Consider the following 27,700-nt stretch of genomic DNA (forward strand, 5'->3'; position numbering starts at 1 on the left):
TATGGTTCAAGAAGCCGAAAACCTGGACAGTGGTACCAACTTGTAACCATTTGTTGATTCACCTGCCTGACTGGCCCTTTCAAACACCTTCCCTTTGAGGGGGGGAATTAATGAAACAGAAGTGTGTAATAGTCAGTGCATTCTACAAGGCTCAGCAGCCTATCAGTGACATCCCTGCTATGACTCCCCATTAAGCAGCACCTCTCCAGAGAGTGTGTCAGGTCTCTCAGTACCTCTGAACCTCTCAGAATTCACCTACTGCTATCACCCCTTGCCTATTCTTAGTTGTGCTGGCTGTGATATGGGACCAGATGGGGCTGCCTTACTGGTTGTTGTAGAGGGAGCAGATGGGGCTGCCTTACTCAGCTCCAGTGCCTCTCAAGATGTGACAGGTCTTTTCTCTTCAGTCCGCAGAGAAACAAAGTGGTTATGCAAGGCCACTTCAGGCTTCAGGGAAGTCTCTTCCCCCTGTGGTCCTTGCCATTGCAAGTTTCCATTCTTCTGCATTATTAGCCCCTCCCTTCCATATGTGCTAGTGAGGGACTTTTTCTGGCTGTGTGGTCGTTGGCTTATGGGGCCACTGCAGGCTGAATTTGGGACCAGCTATCTAACACCTTCTCAGTCTCCCTGATGTTATGCAGCCTTCTCACTGTCTTCTGCAGCTCAGCCACCTGGTGCAGGAGGTGCATCACCTGAGCATGTGTTCTGCATGCAGGTCTGCTGCCTGTCCCTGCCCCAGGAGAAACGTGTCTCTTCCTACAATCTGAGATCTGTCCTGTTTCTCCTGGTGGTGTCTGCTGTCCCCACCCAGACAGAACTGCAGGGAGAGGCTGCACTGTGGTACTCAGACTGCAGCCACAGCAAGATTGTGTATCCCTGCCTGTTTCAGAGGGCTTCTCTCTGATCCACTGCTGCAATGCGACCAGTGACATGGTCCCACATCTCCTCTCCTTTGACTTCACAAAAACAGAAGGGCTCTAGTGAGACCCAACCACAGAAAGGACTGTTCACCTTTGCAGGAGGCTTTCTGGAGTCTTCCAGTGACACCTACAGACCTAATTGTAGAGGTCTCTGCTGGGGTCAGGGAAGGCCAGTCCTTTGGCAGGGAAAGGACACGCGTCTCCAGCAAACCTGGCCCATGCCTTAACATCAAAATCCCTCTGTTCTTATAAGATTTCAGCTTCACATTTTCCGTAGGTTTTCCAAGGAAAGGCACATCTGTTAGTGAGCTGTGAGAAAGATTGTTTATACAGTCTTGAAGAGTACACAGCAGAAAGTCTGCTTCAGCTGTGATGGTAATTACAGACTAGCATGGACACTCGAGCCTCTTTTGTTCTGAACACAAAATGTGAAGTTAGCTGAGCTAGCAGGAACAGCTGATGCTGCAAAGCAGGTAGCTGCATGAGCTGTCTGGCCTCACTGCTTGGCAGTGCCATCACACCTTTATGGCACACTGTCAGGGTATGACAAACCATAGAGTGAAGGAGCAACTACTCATCAGGAATTCAAAAAGAGCCTCACACACCTCTATGTCTCATGCATTAGTAGACAGAAAAATCTCCCCTTTTTAACATATTTTTTATGTGCTTGGATAAAGATAATAGTGTCTCAGCTGGTGCAAGGCAGACTCTCTCACCAGGGCAACAGCAGGTTTCGGAGACAGCTGCTAGCAGTATTTCCTTACTCCTTTAACCTATCCTTCAAAACAGAGCTAACCATAGTTTATCCTTGCTAATTTCACATGGTCATTTTAAGAATCTGAGATTAATCTGAGATAGTCAGTGTAAGCATATCTAGCAAATACAGGGGCCTTTGCTTTGTGGTGTACAGCAGATTCAACACAACCTTGTGTCTATAAAATATTTTTTAAAAGATGACACAGTGAGAAGAGGTTAGTCTTTTCTTAAACCACCCTTTATTAAAAAAACATAAACATTTGTAAATATATAAAATTATAAAGTATCAAGTCCTTTTTGCTTTCAGTGGAATTCAGAAGTGGCAGGTAAATTTGGCATTAATCTGTTTGGTGTGTTAGTTCCAGGGCTGCAGAACTGACCAGCTAGTTTTGCAAAAGACAGCTATCTCATTCCTCTGGCAGGTTTAAACAATCTTGTTTCACTTTAGTTATGGTCTTCTCTCCTGCTCCTTTTGACAAACATCAGTGCTTCCTAGTGAGAGCACAGCTGGAGCTGTAGGAACAAGCAGGCTCCTTAAAAGGATGCAAACATGTTTTACAAAGGGAGAGCCTTCCAGTTGCTAATGGAGAAGAGAATTCAGGCACTGAGAGAGCTCCTTTGTACAGTGTTCCTCGCGCACAGTGTGTTCTTGGCATTGGGTTTGTGTTCTAGCTGGACTGGATGAACTTAGTAACAGGTTCAATTTGCATCAAGGTCTCTTAAACAGGAAGTACTCAGATTCCCTTGAAATACATTTGACATGAAGCATCACAAAATCCCAACTACCTATTTATTTTTTTTTTACCACTTATGTGTTATAAAGTAAGAGTTTCTCAGGTAGTACACCTAGACCTCAACTCAAAGAGGACATTACACTGCTGTGGAAGTCCTGTAAAATGAAAAATCCAGTTGTACCCATTTTAATTGTCAGTGTAACTGGACTCCAGATGGAATCTTTTGTGTCACTTCCCATCTCATCTAACACTAAAGAACAGATGTCAGTTGCAGAGAGAACAGGCATCTTTTAATGTTATTTCTTACTTGGTCTCCTCCCCAAAGCCCCTGTCACCTGCAGGGACTTATGACAAGTCCCTGCACTAAAGTGTCACCTTTGCCAGTTCATCTGCCAGCTTCCACCATGGCAGGCACAACAGTGTCATTCCCCAAGGAGTGATATGCTTTACAGGAGAGCATCACATTAGTCTAATACTAAACCAGCAAGTTTGTCTTCTTGTTGAGAACTTAAACCACTGAAATCGCAGGAGAACTGAAGAAACAGAATCCCAAATAACAAGCTAATCCTGAATGTCTCAGCATTTACCAGGGGAGCAGAAGGGTGAGAAATGCTGCTGTATTTAACTTCTGCTGCTTACTGATATTTTCTTTTATAGGCAGCACTACAGGCAAGGCTCTTCTTTTCTTGTAGAAGACAAAGTGACTCATTGTAACAGATTTCCATTACAGATCACATACTTACATATCCCCACTGGAATGGAAGAATGCTCTAGCTTCTACTGCCCTTTAGCTAAAAGGCACAATTAGCTCCAAAATGAGTGGAAGACTTGTTATGCTGTACCACAGTCCTTAAACAGAATTTTTCGACTGGGTTTGTGGTAGGCACAGCTTCCATCTTTCTGAAACCTTCACCCTTGATCCACATACATGAAAATTTAAAAATGGCTAAAATATGATGCTACCCTCCACTGTGGCATTTCTTTAGGTTGAATCAAGTCAGCTAAAAATTTTAGTTGCAAGCACAGTTGTCCATTGCCACTTTGACCTTTCTGGCAGGACAGCCTTTCTTAACAGCCCAAATCCCCAGATAAACACAAGACTGAGAAATGCACAGCAAAGGTGCTGCTATTTGCTCTAGACCTTGCTTATTGTGCAACATGACACAGATATCCCAGTGTACCAGCTCAGGATTGGTCCATGCCCATTGGTCTGAGTCCTGGCCCTTGGCATCCCCTTTTGGCCTGTTTAGGATTCAGGAACATGTGCTGTCGCTGCATCTTCTGCCTTGACCATATCAGCACTGATTGCCTCAGCATGAAGCCGCTTGTAGTCAGTGTGGAAGAAGATGACGTAGAAACAAGCCATACCACTGCAGAGGCCAGCCAGCACCAGTACTGGAGCTGTGAGAGAGATACACTTTTAGGCAGTGAATCCAAAACTCCTCATGAGTGCAGAAATGCACAGGTCAACTCCCCAAAGCGACACATTCTGTCTGACCTCCTGCCAAGGGATACCCCTGAGGACAGGGTGCAGACCACAGTGGGACATTACCAGTTTGGTAACAGACAAATCTTGCTTTACCTGACACTGGCATAGGAAGAGTATTAAGGTAAAATGTAAAAGGCTTCCAGAACTCTCTCCTGCATGACCCCCCAGGTTGGAGGTTGGAGGTCTTACATCAGAGCACACATTGTCCTTGTAAGAGTGTACATCCCTCTCTAAGTGTACACATTTGTGTCTTGGGGGTTAGTGAAAACCATTACAAAAAAGATTGAATCAAGTCACTTGAGCTCCCCAGGGGAACAGGTCCTCACAGCTAGTGCTTCTTGTAATATCATCTGAGAGCAACATGTAGAAAAGTACACTTAACATGAACTTTAATTTATGACAAATTTGTGTTAAAAGAATCTTTTCTGAAGGGAAAGAAAAAGTATATCTAAAAGACTATGCAACAAAACCTGGAAGTAGTTCTAATTTCACCAGTGTCCCAAATGAACATCTTCATCCCCTTCTCCACAGGTTTTCCTGTATGTATCAGACCACAAAAGCAATATGAATGGGTACCTAATCCCAAGATCCAGCTCTGATTTGATTAAATGGCAAATTGCAGGCTTTTAGAGATGAAGCAGTCAAACTGCTTTTCAGGGACAGTTATTATGAAGCTTTAATCCCTTATAGCTAGTAGAACTTATTCTGGGGAGTTTCTGCTCAGCCAAGCAGGACATATTTAATAGGTGATGATCAGCCTTTGCTTATGGTGTCCCCAGGTGTCAGTACTACACCAACATGAACCAGGTGAGAGATCAAGAGTAGGGTTTAACCTGCACTGAAAACACTTATGTGCTCCTGCTGGTCTCAGTTGCTGACCAGCTAGGAAAGGAAGGGAAATCTAGAGTAAGGGAGAACAAAACTATAAGAGTACGTTACAAATACAGGCAGCTGTGTGTGCAGAATAAAGGGATGTAGCTTTCAGTCAAAGCATTTGTAACCTTGGCCTCCAATATGAAAACCAGCCTTGGTTATGCTACATGGACAGTGTCTTCCCCTCAGAACAGCTGCTTTCTAGTTTTATGAAACTCAAGTCTCTGCAGGGTGACTGCAAGAGAAATTTTAACCCAGAGCCAGCAGTGGCAAGGAGTGCACCATCAGATTCAGAAAGGGGATTAGAAGATATTCTACAACAGGAATCAGACTTGCAGGGTTCCTCACACTAAGACCTGGAGGAAAGTACATGGGATGCAACCAAGTGTCCAGCATAATTTCGTAAGACATACTTACTTGTCCAGTCCAGGGCTCCATCCTGGTCAAGGGCACAGGTGGAAAATGGATCATCAGAAACACGGACAGTGAGAGCTTGTAGAAGAATCATTAAAATCACACCCTCAATCTGGCTGTGGGGAGAAGCCAACATGCAGTTATGTTATCTGCCTGAGGTACCACTGCTGCAGACAGGACCACCTTCCTCAGCTGGAAGAGAATGCTGCCTCTTTCTGCAGCATGGTCCTTCTAGCAGAGAAAGCTACTGCTGGATTCCTCTGGCCCAGGCCTTTGGTTAACTGGTTCTGTCCCACAGGGTGTCCAGGTCAACTCCAGACTCAGGGCCAGTGTGACAGATCACTACATACTCCCTCTGAAGGAGAGCAGGTATTGAACAACACTTATCAAAAACCTGAGGCATATTCACAGGGCAGAGACTTGAAAACACTCACTGCAGGATTGAGGATACAAAAAAGGATGTGGCTTCAGCCTCCTCCTCATTCACAGCTGGTTGGCAGCAGTCACTAAGTCCACAACCAGTAAGAGACAACAACCTTCAAAGGCAGTGTCTGATGCCCCTCACTGGCATCAGATCACTGGTGTCACTGCTTAGAGCTCCAGCAAGTCATTCCTGCTGAAGTCCAGAGCCAGCCCAAGGCAGGTAAATTGGTAACTGGGAGGACAGTCACTGTCCCTCAACAGAGCACCGGGAGCTGACTCGTCCCTGTACTGTTGTGGGAATGGGTGCCTCTATCGGGCATGCAGCTCCCATCTACTTCAAAGGCAGGTGGTGCTGGGCATGGTTAAATCATGCTTTGTGCCAACCAAGGGAGACATTCATCTTCCTTACTGTTTTCTTGCACCTCTTCCACATAGTCCTCCCTGTTTTAAAACATTTAGCTCTTCAACTTTATGGCTCAGCCAGCCAGCTCCCCTTGCCAGGGGCATGTGCACAGACACCAGAAAGACATTCAGCAGGACGGCAAGCACTGATGTCTGTACCTCTACCCACAACCCTGTGTGTGTGAGTGTTGGAACCCAAGCCCATGCGTCAATTGGATATTATCTGCCTGCTTACCTTGCAACAAAAATCAGGCCTGTAGATGTGCCCTCTCCTACGGGGTAGGAGCACTCCACAGCCAGCTCCATGGCAATGGGGTAGATGGCAAAACCGAAGAAACCGAAGAGCGAGCTGGTGATGGCCAACGTGATGCCCTGATGTCTGAACCGAGAAGCCTGCAGGCAAAACAAAACAATACCTAAGTCTCAACGTCAGCACTCTTGCGCAGAAAGTCTCTGAACCTTTAACCTGCAGGAAGTCTCAGGGGGTTTCTCACCGGTATATTCCCTATCTTTTCCTGAAATCAAGTTTTTACTTGCAGCTCTCTAGAGTCAACAGAAGGCCTCAAAATGGAGAGCTGTCTGTTGAACTGAAGTAAGGAGAGGATCAGCAGAATTATCTGAAAAGCACTGGTGTGGCTGTATTACAGTAACTTCACTGGTCAGTAATTTTCCTGTAGTATGTTCAATATCTCTCTAGGGCCAAGTGAAACACACACCTTTGTCCCAAAGCAAAATAACATTTTGGAAATTATGTTTGCATTAGGCTACTTGTGATAATTCTGGGTTGCTGCAGCTCAATGATAGAGAAAATCAGTCAGACACACATTTGTAACACTAGGATTTTAACATCAAAAGACCCAAACAAAAAAGCAAACAAAAAAACGCCTGAAATATTTACAAAACCTGGAGATTAGTTTAGTGCCTAGAACAGCCTTGTCCCTAACTCTGGAGGAAAGAGCATGACCTTGTTCAGCCAATGCTATTAAAGACAAAGTACTTTGCAGGCATGCTGCTGGTACCTCCTTCCTTGACCATGTAATAAATTCCCACAGAGGAACACAAGGTGTCTGTCCTGGGATGGCAGCAAACCCGGCCCAGCTAAACCGGTTCAGTCAAGGAAAACTCTATGTGTCTGGAATCTGAGTTCAAAGCAAAAAGGGATCACCCAGATTGAATGGGTGATTTTTGTTCTACCACCTTGAGCTATCAGTTCATCTGTATGGGATGAAGTTGAGGAGGAAAGGACAGGAGGAATAGGTTTGCTTGTAGCTCTTAACATAGCCTCTTACCAATTTGGTGCTTCACCTGAGTCCAGACAAGCTGGATTGTATTTAGATCATCCTCAAAACAAATGCCAGAATATGAAAATGCAAGGTGTGCTTTAGGCACCTTGACCTACATTGACAAAAGCATTAGATTTGTCTGTCTCTCCCAAATGGAGCTACCATCTCTGGGGCCTTGGCCCCAGGGAAGGTGTGATCACCCTCTAGTCAAAGTCTAGACTTTTTCTCACGCAAGAGAAATGCACAGGATAAGACTGCTGGGAAAGCAGAAACCTGCACCATTCTGGGTCCTCTGTGGTGCTGTGATCAGATTCCTTCTGTGTGACGGCTCCCACTAGCAATGGCTGTGCTTGAGTGCAGTACTTGTAACTTGGCCCCGTGGGTATAAAGTCTTCAGTTTGAGCATTCCGCTCCTGGCTGAATTCAAGTGTTCTCTTCTTCTGTCTCTCTTGTCCCCGTCAAGGAACTACTCCAGAACTGGAATATAACTAGGCCCTTTCCACTAATGTTATAACCCTAACACTCACCACTGTTAAAGGTAGGAGTTGGAAAAACATGACATTCTTGTTGATTTTTGTGATATAAATACTTAGCAATTCCCTTTCTTTTTTGTTTATTTTTTGTTTGTTTTTTTTTTTTTTTTTCTGGTTTTTCTTTTTCGTTTTGTTTGAAAGAATGGTCTCAGGACCAGTAAGCAAACAGGGTGATCCAATATGGAGAAGTAAAATTATGCCTATTTATCTTTATCCCAATTCAGTCTCTCTCATGCTCCACAGTGACTGTCAAATCCAAAGTAAAGGGTTTTTCTTTAAAACAAGAAATTCCTAGCCCAGAGATAATCCCAAAGCATAAAACAGGGCTTAATAAACACTATGACATCAAATGACCTTGGTTTAGGTTGATGATTAATCAGATAGCAAGAGAGATAAGCCCATGGGAATGGCAAAATGCAAGGGAGAACTCACCACTGCAAACATGATGCTGGCAAGTGCACTCAGACAAAAGCTGATCTTGGTGGACTCTATGAACTTCCTTGTCCGGTCGACATACATGCCTAGCAGGAAAGCACCCAACAAACCACAGACTGTGAACAGTGCACCATTCAGGCCAGCAAAATCCTGGAGGGCAGAAGAACAAGTAATGAGAAACTAGAGCACTTAGGAAAGAGGTTTTAATGTCGCTGACCCATCTGCCAGCTACCAGTGATTCACTTACTGAGGTAGGAAAAGCTTCCTTGCCCATTGCAGTAGCTGAGACCTTCAGAAGGTTCTGAGTAGCAAATGACAGAGTCCAGGGGCTTTTGCAAGTGTGTGGGGACAGCAGGGTGACAGCACTCCCAAAGGATGACAAGTCTCTATACACCTGTCAAGGGAGGCTGGATGCAGAACCATAGCAGGTCCCTGGCACTAAATATTCCAGACTGGAGCCACTGGGCTCTTCCAGGGGCAGTCAGGTGATTTATCCACACTGGTGGCAACAGGCCCAACTCCCTTGGTACCTGCTGATGTCTATAATTACTCTCCTGTCCCTTTTCTTACCAGGGACCTGCACTGGCACACCCAAAGCATGTTAGAGGAGACATCAGCTGTGTCAAAGCCTAATTAGAGAGGCAGTGAGCCGTGGCTAGGATAGGGTACATGCTCTGTTGCCTGCAGTGATTGCCCTTTACTTGTAGCACTTCTTCAGCTCCATAAGAATTCAAAAGCAGACAGCAATCCTGAAAGCAGAGAAGCTTTTAACAAACTTGGAAAAACATTTTTGGGACCCTCAGGGGCACTGGAAGGAAAGGGTATATGGAATAGCTTCTCTGAGCTAAAGGGCCAGCACAAGCCAGTCACACAGAGACAAAATCAGGGTGCACAGAAAGCAAGGATGTAAAGTTTAAGAGGTTTCCAGTTAAAAGCCAATGGAGTGTGCAAAATATGACCTGGCTATGGAGCCCTGAGCCAAATATCAGATCTGGAAGCTGAAGAGGGGGTGGACAGAGACCAAACATGTTAATGTGCATATGTAACAGCTGGAGAGGTGTTTTAAAAGGATCCCCATGGCAATACAAACACCAGGACTGAAGTGCAGCCTGCTGAGAGGAAACACCTGAACCTGGGGGGGGGGCTCCTAATAAGAAGGAGGGAGAGAGCAGCACGAACCAGCTGTGCACATACTGTGCTGAATTGTAAAAAGCAGCACCTGCTGATGCCATGAGAAGGATGAAGAAACAACTGCCACAGTACCACTGTCCTCCTCTACTGCCCTGGCTTCATGTAAATCTGTGCAAAGAGCAAAAGGTGTTTGCATCATCTGGTCTTCAGCTTCACTCTAGGGCCTGCCTGGGCCCCATTCTACTATGGAGTAGATGACAGAAGGCTGCATAGCGAGCAGTGCTCTGGAGTGGTTTAGAAAAATCAGAATTTTTTTTCCTAAAAAATTTTTTGTTTGCAAGTGGGAGCCTGGCCATGGGCAGTAATGAAAATGCAGGTCATCTATTATACTAAGAGTCTGACTGTGTTCTAGATTAATCTGCTGCTTAATCTACATTAGATAACATGAGCGAATAAGATATGAGACTGCAGCATATTCAATTGTCTTCATTTTGCTCTGAGTCCTTTATGAGGGAATATCAATCTGATTGTGTCATAGACAATGTGGACAATAGAGAGAAAAGAAAGAAGACTCACATTTGAATACCCCTTTTCACAAAGGATCTGTTCTAGCAGAGCTGAAAAGCAGGTGAACATTCCAATTCCTCCTCCAAAACACACTGCCAGGATGATGTATGGCTTGTTTCTCAGGAGCTAAGAAAATAAATTAATGTAAATAAGTAAGGAGGAGCAAAAAGGCCTGTCTGTGACAGCAGACTTGAGGGTCAGTGGCTCTGACTTCTCAGTTGAAACTGCTGTCAAGGTAACCCCATGATCACTGATGAACGCTGGGGACCACATTAGGGAGGAAGGAACTCTACAGCACTCAAATTCTTCTTTTGCTTTGCCATGTGCTATCCCAACTGTTACCACATCTGTTGAGAAGATTCAGGTTGTGTGCTCCTCTTGGATGAGCCCAAGTCTGCCTGTCTGAGCTATCAGAATGGCTGCCAGCCCACAGTTGAATGGTCAGATAGTACCTCTTGCAGCTTTGCTGTGAGCAGCTTTCACTTCCTGAGGAAGGAAGGAACACTGTTCTCCTTCAAGGGGCTTCCATGGCAGGTTTGGAGGAGTGGCATATAGAGTCTGTTTTGTAAGCAGTTTGTTCAGCATATCCCCACCTTGCAGGGCTTCATCCCTCACTCCAGCATGGCAGTCCCTAGGCTGCAACACTTACCATTTTGAGCCCTGTGAAGAATGGCTGTGAGTTGGAGTTGGTGGCACTGGCTGATGGAGGCGTTGGTGGGACCTTCTCGTGAATCCCCAGAGTTGCTAGAGCACAGGCTGTTACTGCTGGGACAGCATAAATACCCAGCTATGCAACAGAAGGACAAGACAAGTTACCAGTCTTTCCAGCTGCACCACCTCCAAACAAATAAATCAGCTGGACCCAAATCAGCCCAGCTGACTGATTAAAGCAGTTCTCATTTACCATCAATGGAATGTGCTTTCCTTCAGGAACTAGTGCAGGGGACAACAAGTTTGCTATAAGAATTCCCAAGGGATTGGCTGGAAGGAAATAGAAGAGAAACATTTTTTCATGCAAGCACTCAGAATCGTGTATCCACCCCTACTGTCTGCCAGCATCACAGCTGCAGTGTGCATGCAACACTGTAATGAACAAGGACAAAACAAGGCATATATAGGGAGAACCAGGAGGGGACCATTTGGAGAAGCTGTGTGGTCTTACTTTTGCCACATATGTTGTCTCACCCTCATGAAATCGATTCTACAAAACCATCTCCCTTCAACTCCTAACTCCTGTAAACTGTTTTACAACTATGGACTATGATGTCCTCACTCTCACAAGGCTGCCTCAGCAAATGTCAAGCTGAAGGGACAAAATTAAAATGGACAATCCATGTCATCTGTCCTGGTGTTACACAGCAGGAGTTACAGAGGTGGTTTTTTTTCTGTATTCCCCTATGCTATTAGGCATGTATACATTGTGTAGAGGATTCCTCTGCTCAAGGGTAAACAGCCACAGCTCTCTTAGCCTCTCCTGCCGTGATAGATGCTCCTTTCCCTTAATTGTCTTAGTGGCTTCTTAACTGCACTTACACTAATACTTACTATACATGTCCTCCTTATGTATAGGAATCTACAACCAGACACAGTTCTTCAGATGTGGACAGGCAACCTCCCTCAAGCTGCTGGCAATGCCCTTTACGAGGGTCACCAGGATGCCATTACTTTTCTTTATCAAAAGGCCATGAACAAAAGTGACACTAGGTCATTCCTGAGACCTTTCAAGCCTTTATACTTCCTTTGCAAAGGCCAGGCAGGTATACAAGTTGATCTCTGCTACCAAGTACAAAATTACATGGCAGCAGAAAATCTTGCAGATTTTGGTCAGGAGGAGGCAGTTGCATTATTGTAGGGCTGGAGCTGAGCAGTGTGTGAAGCAGCACTCCTGGGACTCAGCTAGGGAACATCCAAAATTGCAGGCAACATTTTTTTAATGTTAAGGCAACATTCTGCAAATAATCAAACAAGTAAAGCTGCTTTTCTACTAGCATGCAGGGATGGGGTTAAGAAAGCCAAAGCCAGCCTGGTGAGTCTGGTGAAGGGCAATGAGAAAGGTACCTTTAAGAACTTTTACAGCAAAAGGAAAGAGAAATGTGGGCCTGTTGCTGGATGGGGCAGGAGACTCAGTGATTAAGGACACAGAAAACATCAATGCATTCAATGCCTTCTTCACCTCTTCTGTGATTGGTAAGACTGACCTTCACCCCTGGGATCAGAGGTAAAGTTTGAAGGAATAAAGATTTACCCTCAGTGGAGAAAGACTAGGTTGGAGAACATTAGGTAAGCCAGACACATGAATTCATGGGACTGTCAGGATGCATCAGTGCTGAAGCAACAGATTGTTTCCATTGCAAGGCCATTTTTGGTTACCTTTAAAAGGCCACAGCAATTCCAAGAGGCTTATGAGAACTGGAAGAGAGCAAATGTCACTCTCATCTTCAAAAAGAACAAGAAGGAGAATCCAGGGAACTTCAGGCTTTTCAGTTATACTTTGTTCCCTGGGAAGATCACGGAATAATCAATCATTGCCATCATTTCCAGGCACATGAGGGATGACAAGGTAAAAAGTTAAAATGCTTAACTAACCTGGTAGCTTTTATACAGTGAAATGACTCCTGGATGGATGAGGAAAGAGCAATTGACACTGTCTCCATAGGTTGTTACCTTGCAGACAAGCTGATGAAGTACTGTCTAGACAAGTGAGCAGTGAGATGAACTGAAATCCAGCCGAATGGCTGGGCCCAGAGGATTGTCATCACTGACAAGAAGACAAGCTGGAGGCCCATCATCAGTGATGCACCACAGGGGTTGGTACTGGGGCCATACAGCTTACCTGGATGACAGGACAGAATGCACCCACAGCTAATCTGCAGGTGATGCAACAATGGGAGGAGTGACTTGCAGAAGAGATGGCCATACTGCCACTCAAGGGCACTGCAATAGACTGGAGAAATAGGCAGAGGGGAACCTTGTGAAGTTTTACTAAAGGAAATATAATATGCTGCACCTTGGGAAGAATAACAACTCATTCACCAGTACCCCCTGAGACTCACCAACTGGAAAGCAACTCTGCAGAGAAGGACCAGAGGAGAAGTGGGAGGGAGTCCTGATGCACACCAACTTGACCATAAGCCAGCAAAACAGCCTTCTGATAAAGAAAGCCACCACAATGCTGAGCTCAGCATTAGACAGTGCTGTCAGAGGGAGCTGGTCTTTACTCTTTACTCAGCACTAGCAAGTTCACATCTGGAGAATTGTGAGCAGTTCTCAGGTTCCCAGTGTGAGAGAAACATGAATTTACTGGTCCTGAAAAAAGATGATTAAAGGACTGGAGCTTCTAAAGGAAGCTCCAGTGTGAGGAGACACTAAAAGAGGTGGGACTGATCAGCCTGGAGAAGCTGCTGGAAAGCATTTTTGCAGAGAAGGACATGGGATGCTGGTGGATTGCAAGTTGACTATAAGCCAGCAATGAATCCTTGCAGAAAGGTATCCAATAGCATGCTGAGCTGTATCAAGAAGAGCAGGTGGAAGATCATGATCCTCCTCCTCTGCTAAGCCCTGGTGAGAAACATACAGAGTGCCAAGTCCAGTGCTGGGTTCCTTGATACAGGGTACCAAGTTAGTGGAGCAAGTCCAGTCAAGGGCCAAAGACATGATTAAAGGTCTGGAACACCTCTCATACCTAAGGAGGCTGGGACAGCTGGAACTGGTTAGCCTCGAGAAAAGAACATTGATCAGCAATTATAAAGATGGAACCAGTCTTTTCTCAGTGGTTTACAAAGCGTAGCACAGGAAACTCTACCTGAATATAAACTTCTTTACTGTTCAGAGGAATAGCAGATTTGTCTTTACAAATGAGCTGTGGGTCTGGCTGGTGGATAAAACTAGCACTGGGAGATAAAAGAAGCAATGGGAAGAATTCCACTGATTGATGAATGGAAAAAGATGTTTGCTTTTACAAATAAACTTTAGGTTTGCTGATAAATGAAATTAGACATTGGAAGATGAAAGAAACAATGGGGAAGAAAAACCCCTAAATTCCATATCAATTAAAAATTAAAAGGGAGGATTATACATTAGAGGGAAACCCTTGGTATCAGGCCTACTGGAGAGTCTGTACCTCTCAAGTACCTCAGCCAATATGGAAAGAGAGAAGGGAAATGTGGCCAGAAAATTAGGATAAAAAGGAGGCTGTGTCCTCCAAAAATTTGAGAGATCCCAGGCAGATGCCCCATGGCCTCTCCCTTTATTCGAATAAAGCCAAAAAGGACTGCTCAGTCTCCTTTTTGGACATAAACCTCTGGTGTTTGTGGATTAATTTTCCTAACACTGTGCTAGCTGCTCAGCACTGAAACAAGATGCTCCAATAAGCTGCTACACCTCCATCCATGGAGATAATCAATACCTGACTCAACATAAACCTGGGCAGCCTGGTCTAGACAACTCCGGTTGAGCAGGGCGTTGGACAAGATGATCCCAAGAGGTGACTTCCACCTCTGTCTGTTCTATAATGATTCTGAGGCATCGTTAATAATCCTTTAGCACACAGCTGTAGCATTTCTACTCTGTGCTTGGGAAAGTACTAGCTTATGACGCCAGTGAAATATTACCTGCTCCTAAGTACATGGAAACAATTAAACAGCAGTTTCCAAGGAGATGGATTACATCTTCTCTGTTGGGGTAAAATGCAACTGGGCATTGTAGGGGACTGCCTGTAAACTAGTCAGCTGTTTCCATGAACTATCAACATGCTGAAGCAGTTCCAGAAAGCATAGATGAGGGCTGGAAAGGTATAGGTGAGCATTGGGCTAAATTTGAAAGGACTGAGACCACTTGAGTAATTACATTTTTCAGCTGCCTTCTTTTTTCTGGGAAGAGCTATAACATGGCCTAGATTATGAATTCAAAGGAGGCCACTGAGTTAATCAACTATACAATATGGTTGAGGGGTCCTGGTGGACTAGTCTGCAGTACCCTGCAGTAGGGCTGTGTGTTTTGTGGTCAGTGATCCTGATGCAGTGGAACTCTTCAGGGTGAAGAAAATTATATACCAACAGACTTCAGTAAATGAAGATTCCTATGAATGAAGCAGAGGTCACTTCACTGGACTCAGACAACTCTTTCTACTTCTGACACAGGAGAATTTCTTGTGATCTTCACAGGGGATGAGTTCTTGGCCCTGCACTGCTTCTCTCTGAGTAAGTCTCTTCAAGTGACAGGTAGAACAAACACTTGGGCTGAGTCATTAATCATTATGACAGCTGAGTCATAGTAATTTCAGCTGCTCAGCAGGATCCTGGGTGCAAGGTTCATATTTATCACAAAAGCCCACGGAAGCCTACCCATAGGCATTAACAGCAGGAGGCTGTAGAGCCAGTTTCTGTATGCAGCACTGATACTGACAGTACTTGAATGCTGAGTCCTGCTCAGCATTAATTACACAGGAAGTGGGCACTGATAAATTGGAGCAAGATGACACAAAAAGGTCACATCAGCAACAGGAAGAATGGAGAAAAGTCTGAAGAAGCAAAGGGAAATTTGGCTGTAAAGTGCTGGGTGGGAGCCATTCAGTCTTTCAAGACAAAGTAGAGAAGAGCTGATAACTACCTGATCTATCTACTGTGTATCGAGACAGGTGCAACGAGACTGAATACACTAGGTATACAGAGCATTGAGATGTTGACTTTTGCCATGAATTAATTAACCACTGGATTAAAAGACTGGGGCTGTGGTAGATGCTCCTTCCAGACAGTACTTGAATTTTCTTGAAATTAAGTCCTGATATTGTACAACAGACATTATGGACGTAACCAGGCATTATTAATGGAAGCCTTCCATAGAGCAACATGCAGGTGTTGCAGCAGACAACAATCACAGCCCATTCAGCCTGCACTCTGACATCCCAACATGCCAGACACAGAACAGCTTCAGGTCTTGGTATTCCACTGTTCCTTGCTCTTCAGGTTTGTTCTTTGTCACAGATTCCTTTGGTTCTGTAAAGATTGAGGATGCTGTGTGAACGAAATGCTCTTTAGCTTCTCTGGCTGCTCTCCCACTTAAAAGAGCTCTTTGTTTGCAGGCTGCAGTCCTTCTGGGCAGTGAAGCACTGAGTGCCCAGTGGTCCTTGGTAATGCTTGTATCGTGCCACACTGACAAGAGAGCTCCTTCTCCAGCAGCGAAGGTGAAGGTCTGTCTCAGCACTGGAAAACCAGGTGAGTCATCATACCTACGCTATTCTAGGAAAAGCAGTGCAAAAATAATTTATTCATTCTGACATCATAGATCCATTCTTGCTAAACAACAGGGCCCATGCTCTAGTCCAGTAGCAGCATTAGAAAAGCTGCGTAGGGGTGCTCTTCTTTCCCCATGCCTAACCCTTCCTTACAGCTTCAAGGCAATGGGGAGGGAAGGCAGCTGCTGGTTGTTTTGAGGGAAGGATAGATGGGGCTGCCACACACATGGAGCTATTATGGGACTTCACAGCTGGAGCCAGTGAACCAGCCCAGTTTCTGGAGCACCTCTCAAGTCCATGGAGAAAAGAGGAAGAGATTTCTTTGGCTGCTGGGTAAAGTGTCTCATGAAGGGAGGAAACAGGTCTATCAAGTGCAGTATCCTGTCTCTCTCTAGCTGTGCCCAAAGGAACCAAGAGAGGAATGTGATTAGAGCAAGCTTATCTGCTTATCCAGCTTCCCAGATTCCAGGCACTTAGCAAGGTAGGTGTGTTTTCTGCATGGATAGTACTGCCATTTAGCATCCCAAACATGTTCGTGCAGACAGACAAGTATATTTTGTTTGTGTGTGCATACACACCAATTAGGAGTACGTTCTCAGCCTTCCTGCTGGATGAACTGGTGGGCAAAATTAACACAGCAGCCTCACCTCACCTCTATCCAGTTACAGAACTTGGCAACTGTGACCATTGGCACTACAATGCAATTTAAGACACCTTCCTAAGAAACTGCAAAATTAAGGCCACCAAAGACTTAGACTGTTGTTAAACTATGTGATATTTAGGCAAAGATGACAACCTGGTCCTGGAACAGAGGAAGAAGGTTAGGAGTCTGGGTGGTGAGCACTGCACCTGGATGTGGCTTATATCCATTTCTTGTTCGTCTTTGTTGTTGCACATGGCTACAAGACTTTTGGGTGAAGCCATATTTGCAAGGGCAAATGGTTGAAGTACAAAGGGCTTCCTCTGCCTGCTGCCTCTGAAAGGCAAACAAATTGCTAGCAAGTTCTGTGAGGCAGCAATGTTACTTTGCAGCTATCACTTACACATTGATGCAATCATATTTGCTGTTGCTCTCTGGTGGTCTGGGAACCATAGTGCTGCCAGCTTTGTTGGTGAAAAGATGATAAGAGGCTGTGCTAATGCAGAGAAGCATTGTCCAACAAACAGGTACCAGTAACTCTGGGAACCCAAGCTCAGGAACTTCAGAACGCTGAACATCCGGGTGATGCCACCAACCATGTTCAGCCATGCACTCAGGACTACCTGCAGTGAGCAGAAACAAACAGGGTTGGCGTGCTGAAACCTGAAGGGCAGAACTTAATACAATAGATTAGCATGAGCAAGGTCTCAAATGCACTACAGAAGACACTGGGTGTTAGTAATCACTGCCTGCAGACCATCCCCACCCTCTGGGCCACTGCAAGATTCTCCTGATCCTACCCACCTCCTTAGGGAGTGTCTTGGGGTGACAGGGAACAAGGTGGCTGTCTCAGCCCCACATAAGAACCACATTGATGAGAAACCTGAAGTTCACTAATTATACCTTGTTATCAAGTTTGCACCATCACCCATATTTTGCTGTGACAATACAAAGATAATGGCATTGAATCATCCAGCTTATGGATCCTGCAAGTGTTCTTCTATTCTATTAGCATGCTAGTGTTTCACTGCTGCATTCCACAACACAATTCTGGGATTATGTACAGATTGCAAGTTGGCTTAGCAGAGGCCAAGCTCTAACCTGACAGGGGTCTCTTGCTTGCACTCTGACCTGCTATTCCTTAAACTGGCCTAGACAACAAAATTGTGGTGCTAAGACTTTTCCACAGCAAATCTGACCCAATTACAGAAAGCTCTTCACAGAGTCAGGTCACGTATCTGTCCCTGTCAGTTGGCTAAGACAATGAAAACTAAAGCTGGAAAAGGCAAGCAGGCAACTTGATTCTGACTTTTCCCACTGCTCTCTCCACCATTGCCACAGAAGTGATGTTACTGAATTAAGACAGAGCTTTCAATGTGCTAATTCTCTGCAGCATTTGGCAAGAGTCCTAGTCAAAGCACGTACATTATTGCTTTGTGCTTCTACTGCTACCTCTAGGTGAAACTTCCTCAGGGAAGCAGAACACTTCAACTCACAGCACAGTGGAGCCCCACGCTGTCAAGGACCCATGTTGCCACCAGACCAAATGGGATTGAGATGAGGAGGTACACCATTGAGAGCCAGTTGACTGTCTCCAGGGAAATGTGGAAGTAAGCAGCTGTCTTATCAGCCACAGGAGCAAACGTCAGCCAGAGCTGCCGAACAAAGACCAAAAATGGGTAAGCATGAACACCCCCAACAGAACATTCAGCATCCCCTCAAACTGAGTTGTGAGAAGGCTCGCTGTCCTAGTCTCTCCTTGAAATTCTGATGTTATAGTTGGTAATAAAAGTCCAAACCTTCGGTGTCTGCAGTTACTTGGCCCAGAGCACCCCATACCTTTCACTGCTTCATCCCCAATCCGCTGGTCCTGATGCTGGAGGCTGGCAAAAGTAGAAGTCAGTACCTTTTCCTGTACCCATGTTGAACAGGTTGGCTCTGATGCACTTACTTACCTGATGGAAACCACATGGACTCATTCTGTGTTAGCATAAACAAAAGAGAATCTGCCACCTCCTCTCTGCAGCTAAGATCACCTCAAACTTGGACTGGTATTTTCAGTTCTGTGGCCTTGTAAGAACAACTTTACTATGTGTCAGGCAAGAGATACATTATTCCCTGCCTTCCTAGACACACTCAGCAGATATTAAACACCTAGAGATTGCATTATGTAATGTATTAGAACATGTAACAGGGAGGTAAACATAAAAGAGGTACTTCAACAACTATCCACATTTTTCTTTCAGTGCAATATCCGAACACAGCTCCCTAAACTTTGTTTTAGACACAGATTTCATAGGTCCTGTCTGCTTCTGGTTTCTTATGTGAATGACAAGAACTGCTTGATCCTAAAATCAGGTTCTGAGATCACATCCTCAAGAAAGAAAATGGGGCACTACAAGTTAGAGGATGTTTCTGTAGATTCTTTGCCAAGATGCATCCTGGTGCTTTTCAGAAAGACTGGTCTAACCAGTCAAATGGCCTAACCATTCAATAATGTGGATTACAGGCTACCTCACTGTTAGAAGATTATCTTGCTGCTGCTGGATACTCAAGAAATGTGAGCAAAAACTTCAGTTTTAGCTTTCTACAAAAGAACTGCAGCCACAGTCACTTTCCAGGTTCCCCTCTGTCATCACAAGCTTCCTCTTCACAGACTGCATCCTGCACCCAGCATCAAGATGTGGTGTTTATGTGTAACTGAAAAACGCGTGGATAATCTCAGAGGAAGGTGTACTCCTACAAACTGCTTCTTATTTTTTCCAGTGTTGCTGGGTTTTTTTTCTTACATGATAGGGACCATAAAAACTATCACATTAGACAGGAGCAGAGAGGAGATGGGAGATGGGCTTTTCTTCCCCCTAGAGTCACATGCAAATGATTCTTTAGGTAGGCTTTTCACCTAGCAGGGATGCAATGAGTAAATGGTAGTAACAGAGAAGTTTTGAATACATTCTCAGCAGCCTTGCAAGAACTCCTAGCATCCGCCCTTTCTTCTTTTCTGAAAGGAAGTGCCATGCTGTACCTCCTGTAATCAGTTCAAAGCTCATATCAGCATGCTGGGCTCAGACACACCTATGTGACATCATTTAGGAGATGGATTTGGTGTTTACTCAGATTCTACAGCCTGGTGAAGGAAGATGCTAGGTGCTGAAGGAAACTATACTGTTAGACAACAAGGAGATTAATCCAGGTCACTTTCCAGACTTCCATCAGACTGGGATGGGAGTTTAATTGTTTAATGCCAATGTAACTGTTTAGATGTTACAATCATGACTAAGGCAGGAGCACTAGTTTGCTTATGGGATGCTAAACTGCTGCTAAACAAATCCCAGCTGTGTATTTCCAACCATAGCACTACTGGGCTCCTCAATGCCTTCTATGCAGGAAGGGTGGTGATGAAACACTCTACCAGGAAACAGTTAAAAAGATGATACATTTTGTAAGCCAGCTTCAAGTACATTTTCACCCCTCTTGCTCCTCTACACAACATGCTCAACCATGCATTACATCATTAGGAAAGTGATGCCACAAGCCAAAGCACAGCATTTTCTGTTCAGTATGATCTGGGACCAAGCACTGGCACAATTCCATCAGATCTAGTAAAACTGTTTCATGCAGAAAACCAAGCATAGGGGCTGCCCCATATTCCTATCCTGAGCAAGAGCTCCAGTCCTAGCAAATCCATGTGAGAGCATGGAGGGTGGAAAGTTGCAGCTTGTTCAAGAATGAACTTGTCCCTCAAAATAGGAAGTGGGTTTGGAGAGAAAAAGTATTTTTCATTGTTTACCATGTGTTGCTTTAACACAGAAATTCAGAACTGGGCAATGGAGCTCAAGATGCAACTGTAGTCAAAGAGGCCACCAAATGCACCTGCAAAAATGAAGTGGCATTGTGGAGTTTTGCCTGCACAGGGAAATACACAGTCAGTATTGCCCCATCTGCTTTTATGAAGTTATGGTAACTTCACCCACAGCAGTAAATAAGCTCTTCTGCTGGAAGCTAGAGCCATTATCCAACATGCTTTTCTGAAACTTTGCATTGCCAAGGCTGGCACCTACACAGGGGCTGCCCTGCGGTAAGCCCTCTCAGGTAGAACACGTAAAGGAGATGCAACTCTCTCTTGGTGAGGTCAAAGTCCTGTAAGTGCCAGACATGCAGAATAGAGACAGAGACAAATTTTGCCCTCGGCCACTTCCCAAGGGCCATTTTCTTCACTCATCTTTGGCACACCAAAACCACAGAACATTCTGAGTTGGAAGGGTGCCACAAGTATCATCAAGTCCAAGTCTTAACTGAATGTGTCAAAGCTTACCACTGTTGATCATAGTGACAGATGCAAGCGCAGAGACAATGTGGGTTATAGGATGTCAGACCCCAGAAGCTTGTTGCTTCTGGGACAGATAAAGAAAGGAGAAACAGAGAGATACCTCTTGCAGGGTTGTTCAGTCCTTGCAATTTCCAGTCCCTGCACAAGCTTCACTTTGTGGAAATACACCCTTGTGGTCTGGTCAAGCTGCACGCAGCTCCACTGCCTGAGAGGCCACACAAAACCAGAACTTCAGTGTCAGTTGCAGAAGGCATCAAGATGAGCCCTTGCTATGCACTGCACTGCTCCATCTGTGCTCAAATGTGCTTTTCCAAATGCAGCTCAATAGATGCCACAAGATCAATTCCTGAATGTGATGCTGAGAAGCAATTTTCACTCACCTACCGTATCTTATATGCCTTCAAAGCCCTGCCAGTGCTACAAATAATGAAAACCTTTTGGCAAACTTTGACAAAATTCTCAATTTGGCACAAGTCAGATGATGATGAAAGTCAACAGCAGTTCGCTTCCTGGACCATTGCAAGTTAACCAAAAGATTTACAGAGAAGCCCATGCAGAGCCACTAAATCACAGGGACTCTCACCTTTGCAAGCCAAAAAACCACAATGAGTTTGTGAGCTCAATTCCCTGACACTTGTCAAAACTCACTTCCCCAATCTCTCACAGATTTTGCATTAGTTGTTTTCAAATGACAGCTCCTCCTGTAGTATAATCCAGTATCATTCGTTATTTCACTGATGTTTTAGATCACAGTATTTGCTCATTCAGCATTTGGTATAGACTTTTTTCTCCTTTCAGATGTGCATCTAGCAGGATGTTGGAACAGCCAGCGTAATAATAGATGCTATTTCTTCTCCAAAGGCAGGAATCTTGGTTCCTACACTCCTCTTCTGAGCTCAAACCTTAGAAGCACCTTCATCTCACTGCGCTTTCTAGGTTTAAAGATAGCAAAAGCTCCAGGGCATGTTAGTGTGGTCTGGAAGACATACCTCAGCATACACTCTTCACTACAAAAACTTGTGCTCAGCAGCTGAGGAAGAGGACAGAAGGGCCCCTGATGATCCACGAGCCTGTTCCAGCTAACACGGGAGTACAGCTGTAACTCCCACTGCACACAGCTGTCTCATGGGGAGCCATGCCCCAACACTAAAAGAAAAGGACAGAAATGTTTTCCACCCACAGTCGGCTCATATCCTCAGTTAGAGGAGAGCCTCTCCACACCTTCTTTAACAATGAAGCTTGCACCCGGTCCAGGGCATTGACACTCAAACTATCTGACTAATACTCATGTTGGGAATGGCTCTGACTCCACTTTCAGCTCTCTTGCCCTCTGCTTTAATCTTCTTCTAGCTGACATTTTAATTCTCCTGCACCTGCCAGAGACTGCTTGGTCCCTTCTCCATTAACTGAGATTTAATCTTCATTAAAGGTGGCTGAAAGGAAGGTTGGAAAGGGACTTTTCACAAGGCATACAGTGGTAGAACTACAGGGAATGGCCTTAAATTAAGGAAGGGTAGATTTAGATTAGATATTAGGAAATTTACTTTAAGGTTGGTGAGGCAGTGGAACAGGTTGCACAGAGAGGTTATGGACTCTCCATGCCTACAGATGTTCAAGGTCAGGCTGAATGAACAACTTTGTCTAGTGGAAGGTGTCTCTGCTCATGGCAGATGAATGGAACTAGATGATCTTTGATGTCCCTTCTAACCTACACCATTCTAGGATTCTATGATCATGACCTTATGACAACTGCAGGCCGGCATGGGCATTCCTGTAATCAAAACAGGTTACAGCTGTTCTCATCCTGATTCCATTTTTAAGTTTTTATGTTGTCCTTTCAGATATCCTTGTAAACACCCTAGCTGATAGGTAAGGGTTTACAGGTGTCCCACTCTTTTCCTCCCAGAATCAGCCCAACTCCTTTTGTTTTCCTCCTTACTCATTCCCCTTATAACTCCATCTTCTCCTGGCTCAGTTCTTCCACCCTACTGCCTTCACTGTTCCCACTCACACACAGACTCTCCAGGATCAATTTCACCTGCAGGATCTGGTTTCCCTCCACCCATTCCAAGGGAGCCCAGTGTTTGTCCTTCCTCCCATTTCTGCAGGGGGTAGGCTGTGAGACTCTAGTTCTCTGTCTGCAAGGTAGTGGCTGAAGGCAGGACTCCACACAGGCTCTCACCTTGGTAAGCAACAGCTGTGAGCTGTCATGTGTGCTGAAAACAGCATACATGACAGAGGCAAGATTTTTGGATCTCAAAGTGCAGCAATGATATATTGATGCATCACACATATAACCAGGTACAACCTTGCCAGAAGCAGTGCCAAACATGTTCTTCACAAAAGGCAAGCTGGTAATCAGTGCCTACTTTCCTTATGAACAAATCAAGGTTCTAAAAGTGGAAAGCAAAGTATTTGCAGAAAGGCAAGCATGTGCAATCAGGCAGGGTGGGAATCAGGCCAGTTTGCCATGTCAGTGGCGGTATCAGCTAGCAAAGGTTGCTGTATGAAGTGCTTTTCATTGTCTAGCATAATGTATGGCTGACTATAGAAATAGACTGTAGAAATGCCCCTGCAGTACCTTTTATGTACAGTTTTAAAAGGAGGAGCCAAGGGGGTTGTCTTGCACAAAATGGGAATTTCTGCTTCGTAACAGGCACCAGCAGAGCTCACCAGCACAGCTCACCACACAGGCTTTGCCTGCAGCAATTCTGCCAACTCCAGCATGCTTTCTTTCATGCACCTGAAGACAGCTTACAAGGTGATGTAAGAGGTCTTTCTGGGACATGGATGCCTCCTTCTCTCCTGAAACTGGACGATGACGCCCTTACACCAGAGACCTCATCTTCAAGGTTAAAAGGGCCACACAGTTTGGAAGCAAACAGCCCCTGTGCTCCGTTGAAAGCACCAATGCTTAGCATGTTACAACAGAGGTGTGATCTTCAGAAAATGCCAGATCCTTGCCAAGATGTCTTTTTTAGTCTCTACAGCTCTCAAGAGAAGTAGCAGGAAAAAGAGCATCAGCTGTGTGTGCATGCTTATCTACGGGGCACTGCTGGAGCAGACAGGTGTGGGTGAGGAGCATGTGCACCCTGCCCTGGAGCATGCCAGGCTCCACTTGTGCAGCTCACTTTCCTCTCCCAAGTACTTACACTGAGTGGTGGTGTAAGTCCTCCACTTAAGTGAGTCAGGAGCCACTTGGCCAAGTGTGAGTTAGCGCCAACCCTCTGCTCCCCTGCTCCTTCCCAGCTTGCTGGTGAACACAGAACTGGGCAGTAAATACTCTTGGTTTCATTCTTTTGTCTTCTGTGTCCCCAGTACTAAAGCAAGAGAAAGTCCCTCCTGTGAAACACAAAGTTCCCACCTGTTCAGCTTCACAGGAAGGAGAAAAAAGGAAGGAGCTATGTGCTACAGCAGCTGCAAGCACAGTATGAACACTCTTAAACATTAAGCCTTCAGATGAAAAAAAATCATGCTCAAAACCACAGTGTAAGTTTGGCAAAACAAATCTGGGGAGAAACCACAAGCAGAGTTATGTCAGCCCCCCATCAGCAGTGTTGCAAGAGACAGCTGGGGATAAATCATCTAAGCTTAGCTGTGGTCACAACATCCTCTCTGCACACAACTTCAGGCATCAAGTATATCATGCTGATGTCTGCTTACAGCCTTCCTAAGATAAGGCAGGAGTTTCTTACACTATATTGTCAGCTAGGAATTCCCAGAATAGCCCCATTTAGGAAATGACAACAAATTCCTGCTAAGGTAGTACCCATTTTGTACAGCAGGGAGAGACAGAGGCTTTAAAACTCAGGTCAGTAATAGAAGCATAAGTAAGGGGCTATATTTATTGCTGGTGTTAAAGCCTCTATATCATATTAACTCCACTCTGCTCCAGTTAATGAAAGGATTTCACACGATGAAATGAAGCAGGAGGATATAGGGAAGAGTGCATCTTTCATCACCACATGGTCTGCTCTGGCTTTGCTCAATCACACTCTAAACCAGACTAAGAAATATTCCCTACTCAGCCTGCACTTGCTGCATGACCAAATGTGCTGTCCTGCAGTTAAGTTGCTTCTACCTTGTCATCTTGACACTGAAAGTCTCTCCCACTGAGTACTGTCTCCTGATTGCTGCTGCTAGTGGCACCAAAGGCCACTAAATAGAAAAGGGCATGTCTATGGACAAGAGTGAGGAACACAAGGCTTCATTCTGGAAGCTTGATCCAGCAAATGTGGTCCAAGTCAGACAATTCAAAAGTCATGTGTCCTTACTACGTGCATTTGCACATAGCCTGACACAGATGTACTTCAAACAATCTGCTGCATGCAACATCTGCACAGGAATTGAGGACACAACTTGCAGGGCAATTTTTCACATCATAGAACTGGTTAATTAAGCTTTTCAATAGCAACCAACCACTTTGATTTCATGGACTTTCAACAGCTACGTCCATTTTAATGTGATTTTTATCAGGAATGTTTAGAAGAAACTTTAGCATCAGGAATGTTTGCTTACAACTTGATATGTTAGCATAGTTGCCATTCCAGACCCTTGCAATGGCTTAGAAACAGTAATTCCACTCTGGAATATTTATTAGGCACTCAGTTTTGAAGTTGTAAAGTTGTAATTTCATACCATGGAAAAATAATACTATGGGCAGTCAGGAAGTTGTCAAGATACCAAGGAGACAGAACAGGTCAATCTTCCAGGGCTACAAAGTTTTCAGCAACACAGTGAGGACACAGTAATACTTGCAGATATACTGAAAATATCTTTTTAAGAAACCCTTCAGTTTCACCTTTAAGATTTCAGCAAAGTCAAAATCTGGCAAGACATCCTGAAAAAGGCTCGGTACAGTTTCCTTCACCCATGCTGTCACCGTCCATTTCTAGCAGGGTGGGTTTATTTCTTGTCACATAATGTTCTTCTGCTGTGCCACTTTAACTGCAAGCTAGCAGTGGGGCTTTTCCACAGTACATTTTTTTACGCTCTTAAAGGATATACTGATTTTCCATTGAGAAGGCGCATTCATTATATTTTTTTCCTCCATATACAGCCAAATTCTCACTATGTTTTTCCATTTCTCTACTCCAGCACTCTTGCATCATGGAATACCTAATCGTCCTTCAAAGCATTTAAATGTTTGCAGGTTGCAGCGCCTGATCTTGTCTGCCAGACGGCCTGCATTCACAGCATGGTAATCCTCAAGAACATGAATAATTCTACATCAGTCTGATAATTATCAACAATGTCCTCAACGACTTGATGTGCAAAGATCCAGGCTTCTTTTTCATATACTAAGCCTTGATAAGAGGAAACTTTAGGGGTTTATCTCTGTAACTACTGAATTTAAATCTGTTCAACAGGTGGGGTATGATCTGGAATCCAATTTTTTCAAGTCTCTCAGAACAAGACAGAGTAGGCAAAAAGAAGTTCATACAGCCACTGTTTAGTGCATAATCACTCATATAGTGCTCTGTATATGCAACACACCCTGAAAGGAAGCTTGCTTCTTTTCCTGACCAGATAAATCTGCTGTCACAGGCAAGCAATGCGGCAGAGTTAACTCCTGCTCCTCTCCCACGGCGTTTCAACACTGCTCTGCTATTCTTAGGCTAGAAACATGTGACCCTCAGAGACGATGAATACTTTCTCTGTCTCCCCACGGCATACGAAGCGCACTCGGTAGCAACTTTTGCCGTGCTCCAGGACACATTTCGCTTCATCCCAGTCTGACTTGACGCTGCGGTACTTCCTGCTGCGGTCGTGGAGATCCCACACACCCTCCCGCCCCATCCTGCCCTTCCCCCGCCACCACCCCTCGGTGCCCCGGATCCCACCGGGCAGAAAGGAAAGCGTGAAGGCCTAGGTCATACCTAGAACGACAAAGTTCAAAACTAAAACCCGGTTATTCCGCACATAAGGCACGGCCAGGTTGACGCTTCTCCGAACTGCGCGCGTACAACCGATTCTTGTGCTCCAAGGATGAGGGGGGTGGATCTGAAACAGGGCACTGGGACAGAGCCCTGAGGATTGCCTGGCTGCTTCTAGGAAGAAACAGGAGGTGCTTTTGGCTCTGGCGAGCCATGTCAGCCCGTTTTCCCTCCGCACCAGCAGCAGCAGCCGCAGCAGCAGCGGCCAGGTCTGCTGCACAGCGAGGCGGCAGGGAAGGGCTGTGCGCCCTGCCTGCTCTGCGCCTCCGCCTGCTGCTCGGGCACCCGGGGCTGCCAGCGACCGCCCCCTTCCCCACCACCCCGGAGGAGCGTCCCAGCCCCAGGCCGGCTGCGGGCAGCGGGTGCCCGCGCCGGGAGAGGCGGCCGCACTCACCATGGCATTGGAGCAGTTCAGCAGGCACACGACGGCCAGCAGGAACCACCGCCGCCGGTACGTCTTGAAGCGGGCCGGCGGCCCCAGGCTGCGCTCCCCCAGCAGGCTGGCCGCCTCGGCGCCCTCCATCGCGGCTCGGCTCAGCTCGGCTCGGCTCGGCTGGGCTCGGCACTGCCTCGTCCGGCTCCGCCCCGCCGCCCTTCCCGGC

The 27,700-nt window shown here is 45.4% G+C and overlaps 1 protein-coding gene across 1 annotated transcript; it reads right to left on the reverse strand.

Moving 5' to 3' along the window:
- Positions 1-1,892: 1,892 nt before the first annotated feature.
- SLC49A3 (solute carrier family 49 member 3) lies at positions 1,893-27,661 on the reverse strand. Its single transcript, XM_030236729.2, has 10 exons — positions 27,493-27,661; positions 18,329-18,487; positions 17,236-17,455; positions 10,865-10,941; positions 10,610-10,747; positions 9,970-10,086; positions 8,260-8,412; positions 6,247-6,404; positions 5,190-5,302; positions 1,893-3,811 (listed from the first exon to the last, which is right to left on the reverse strand). Exons 1-10 carry the CDS (start codon positions 27,619-27,621, stop codon positions 3,657-3,659), a joined length of 1,419 nt encoding a protein of 472 aa, XP_030092589.1. The 5' UTR covers positions 27,622-27,661; the 3' UTR covers positions 1,893-3,656.
- Positions 27,662-27,700: the final 39 nt, after the last annotated feature.

Source organism: Serinus canaria, chromosome Z (assembly GCF_022539315.1).
Source record: "Serinus canaria isolate serCan28SL12 chromosome Z, serCan2020, whole genome shotgun sequence".
NCBI classification, from domain to species: Eukaryota; Metazoa; Chordata; class Aves; order Passeriformes; family Fringillidae; genus Serinus; species Serinus canaria.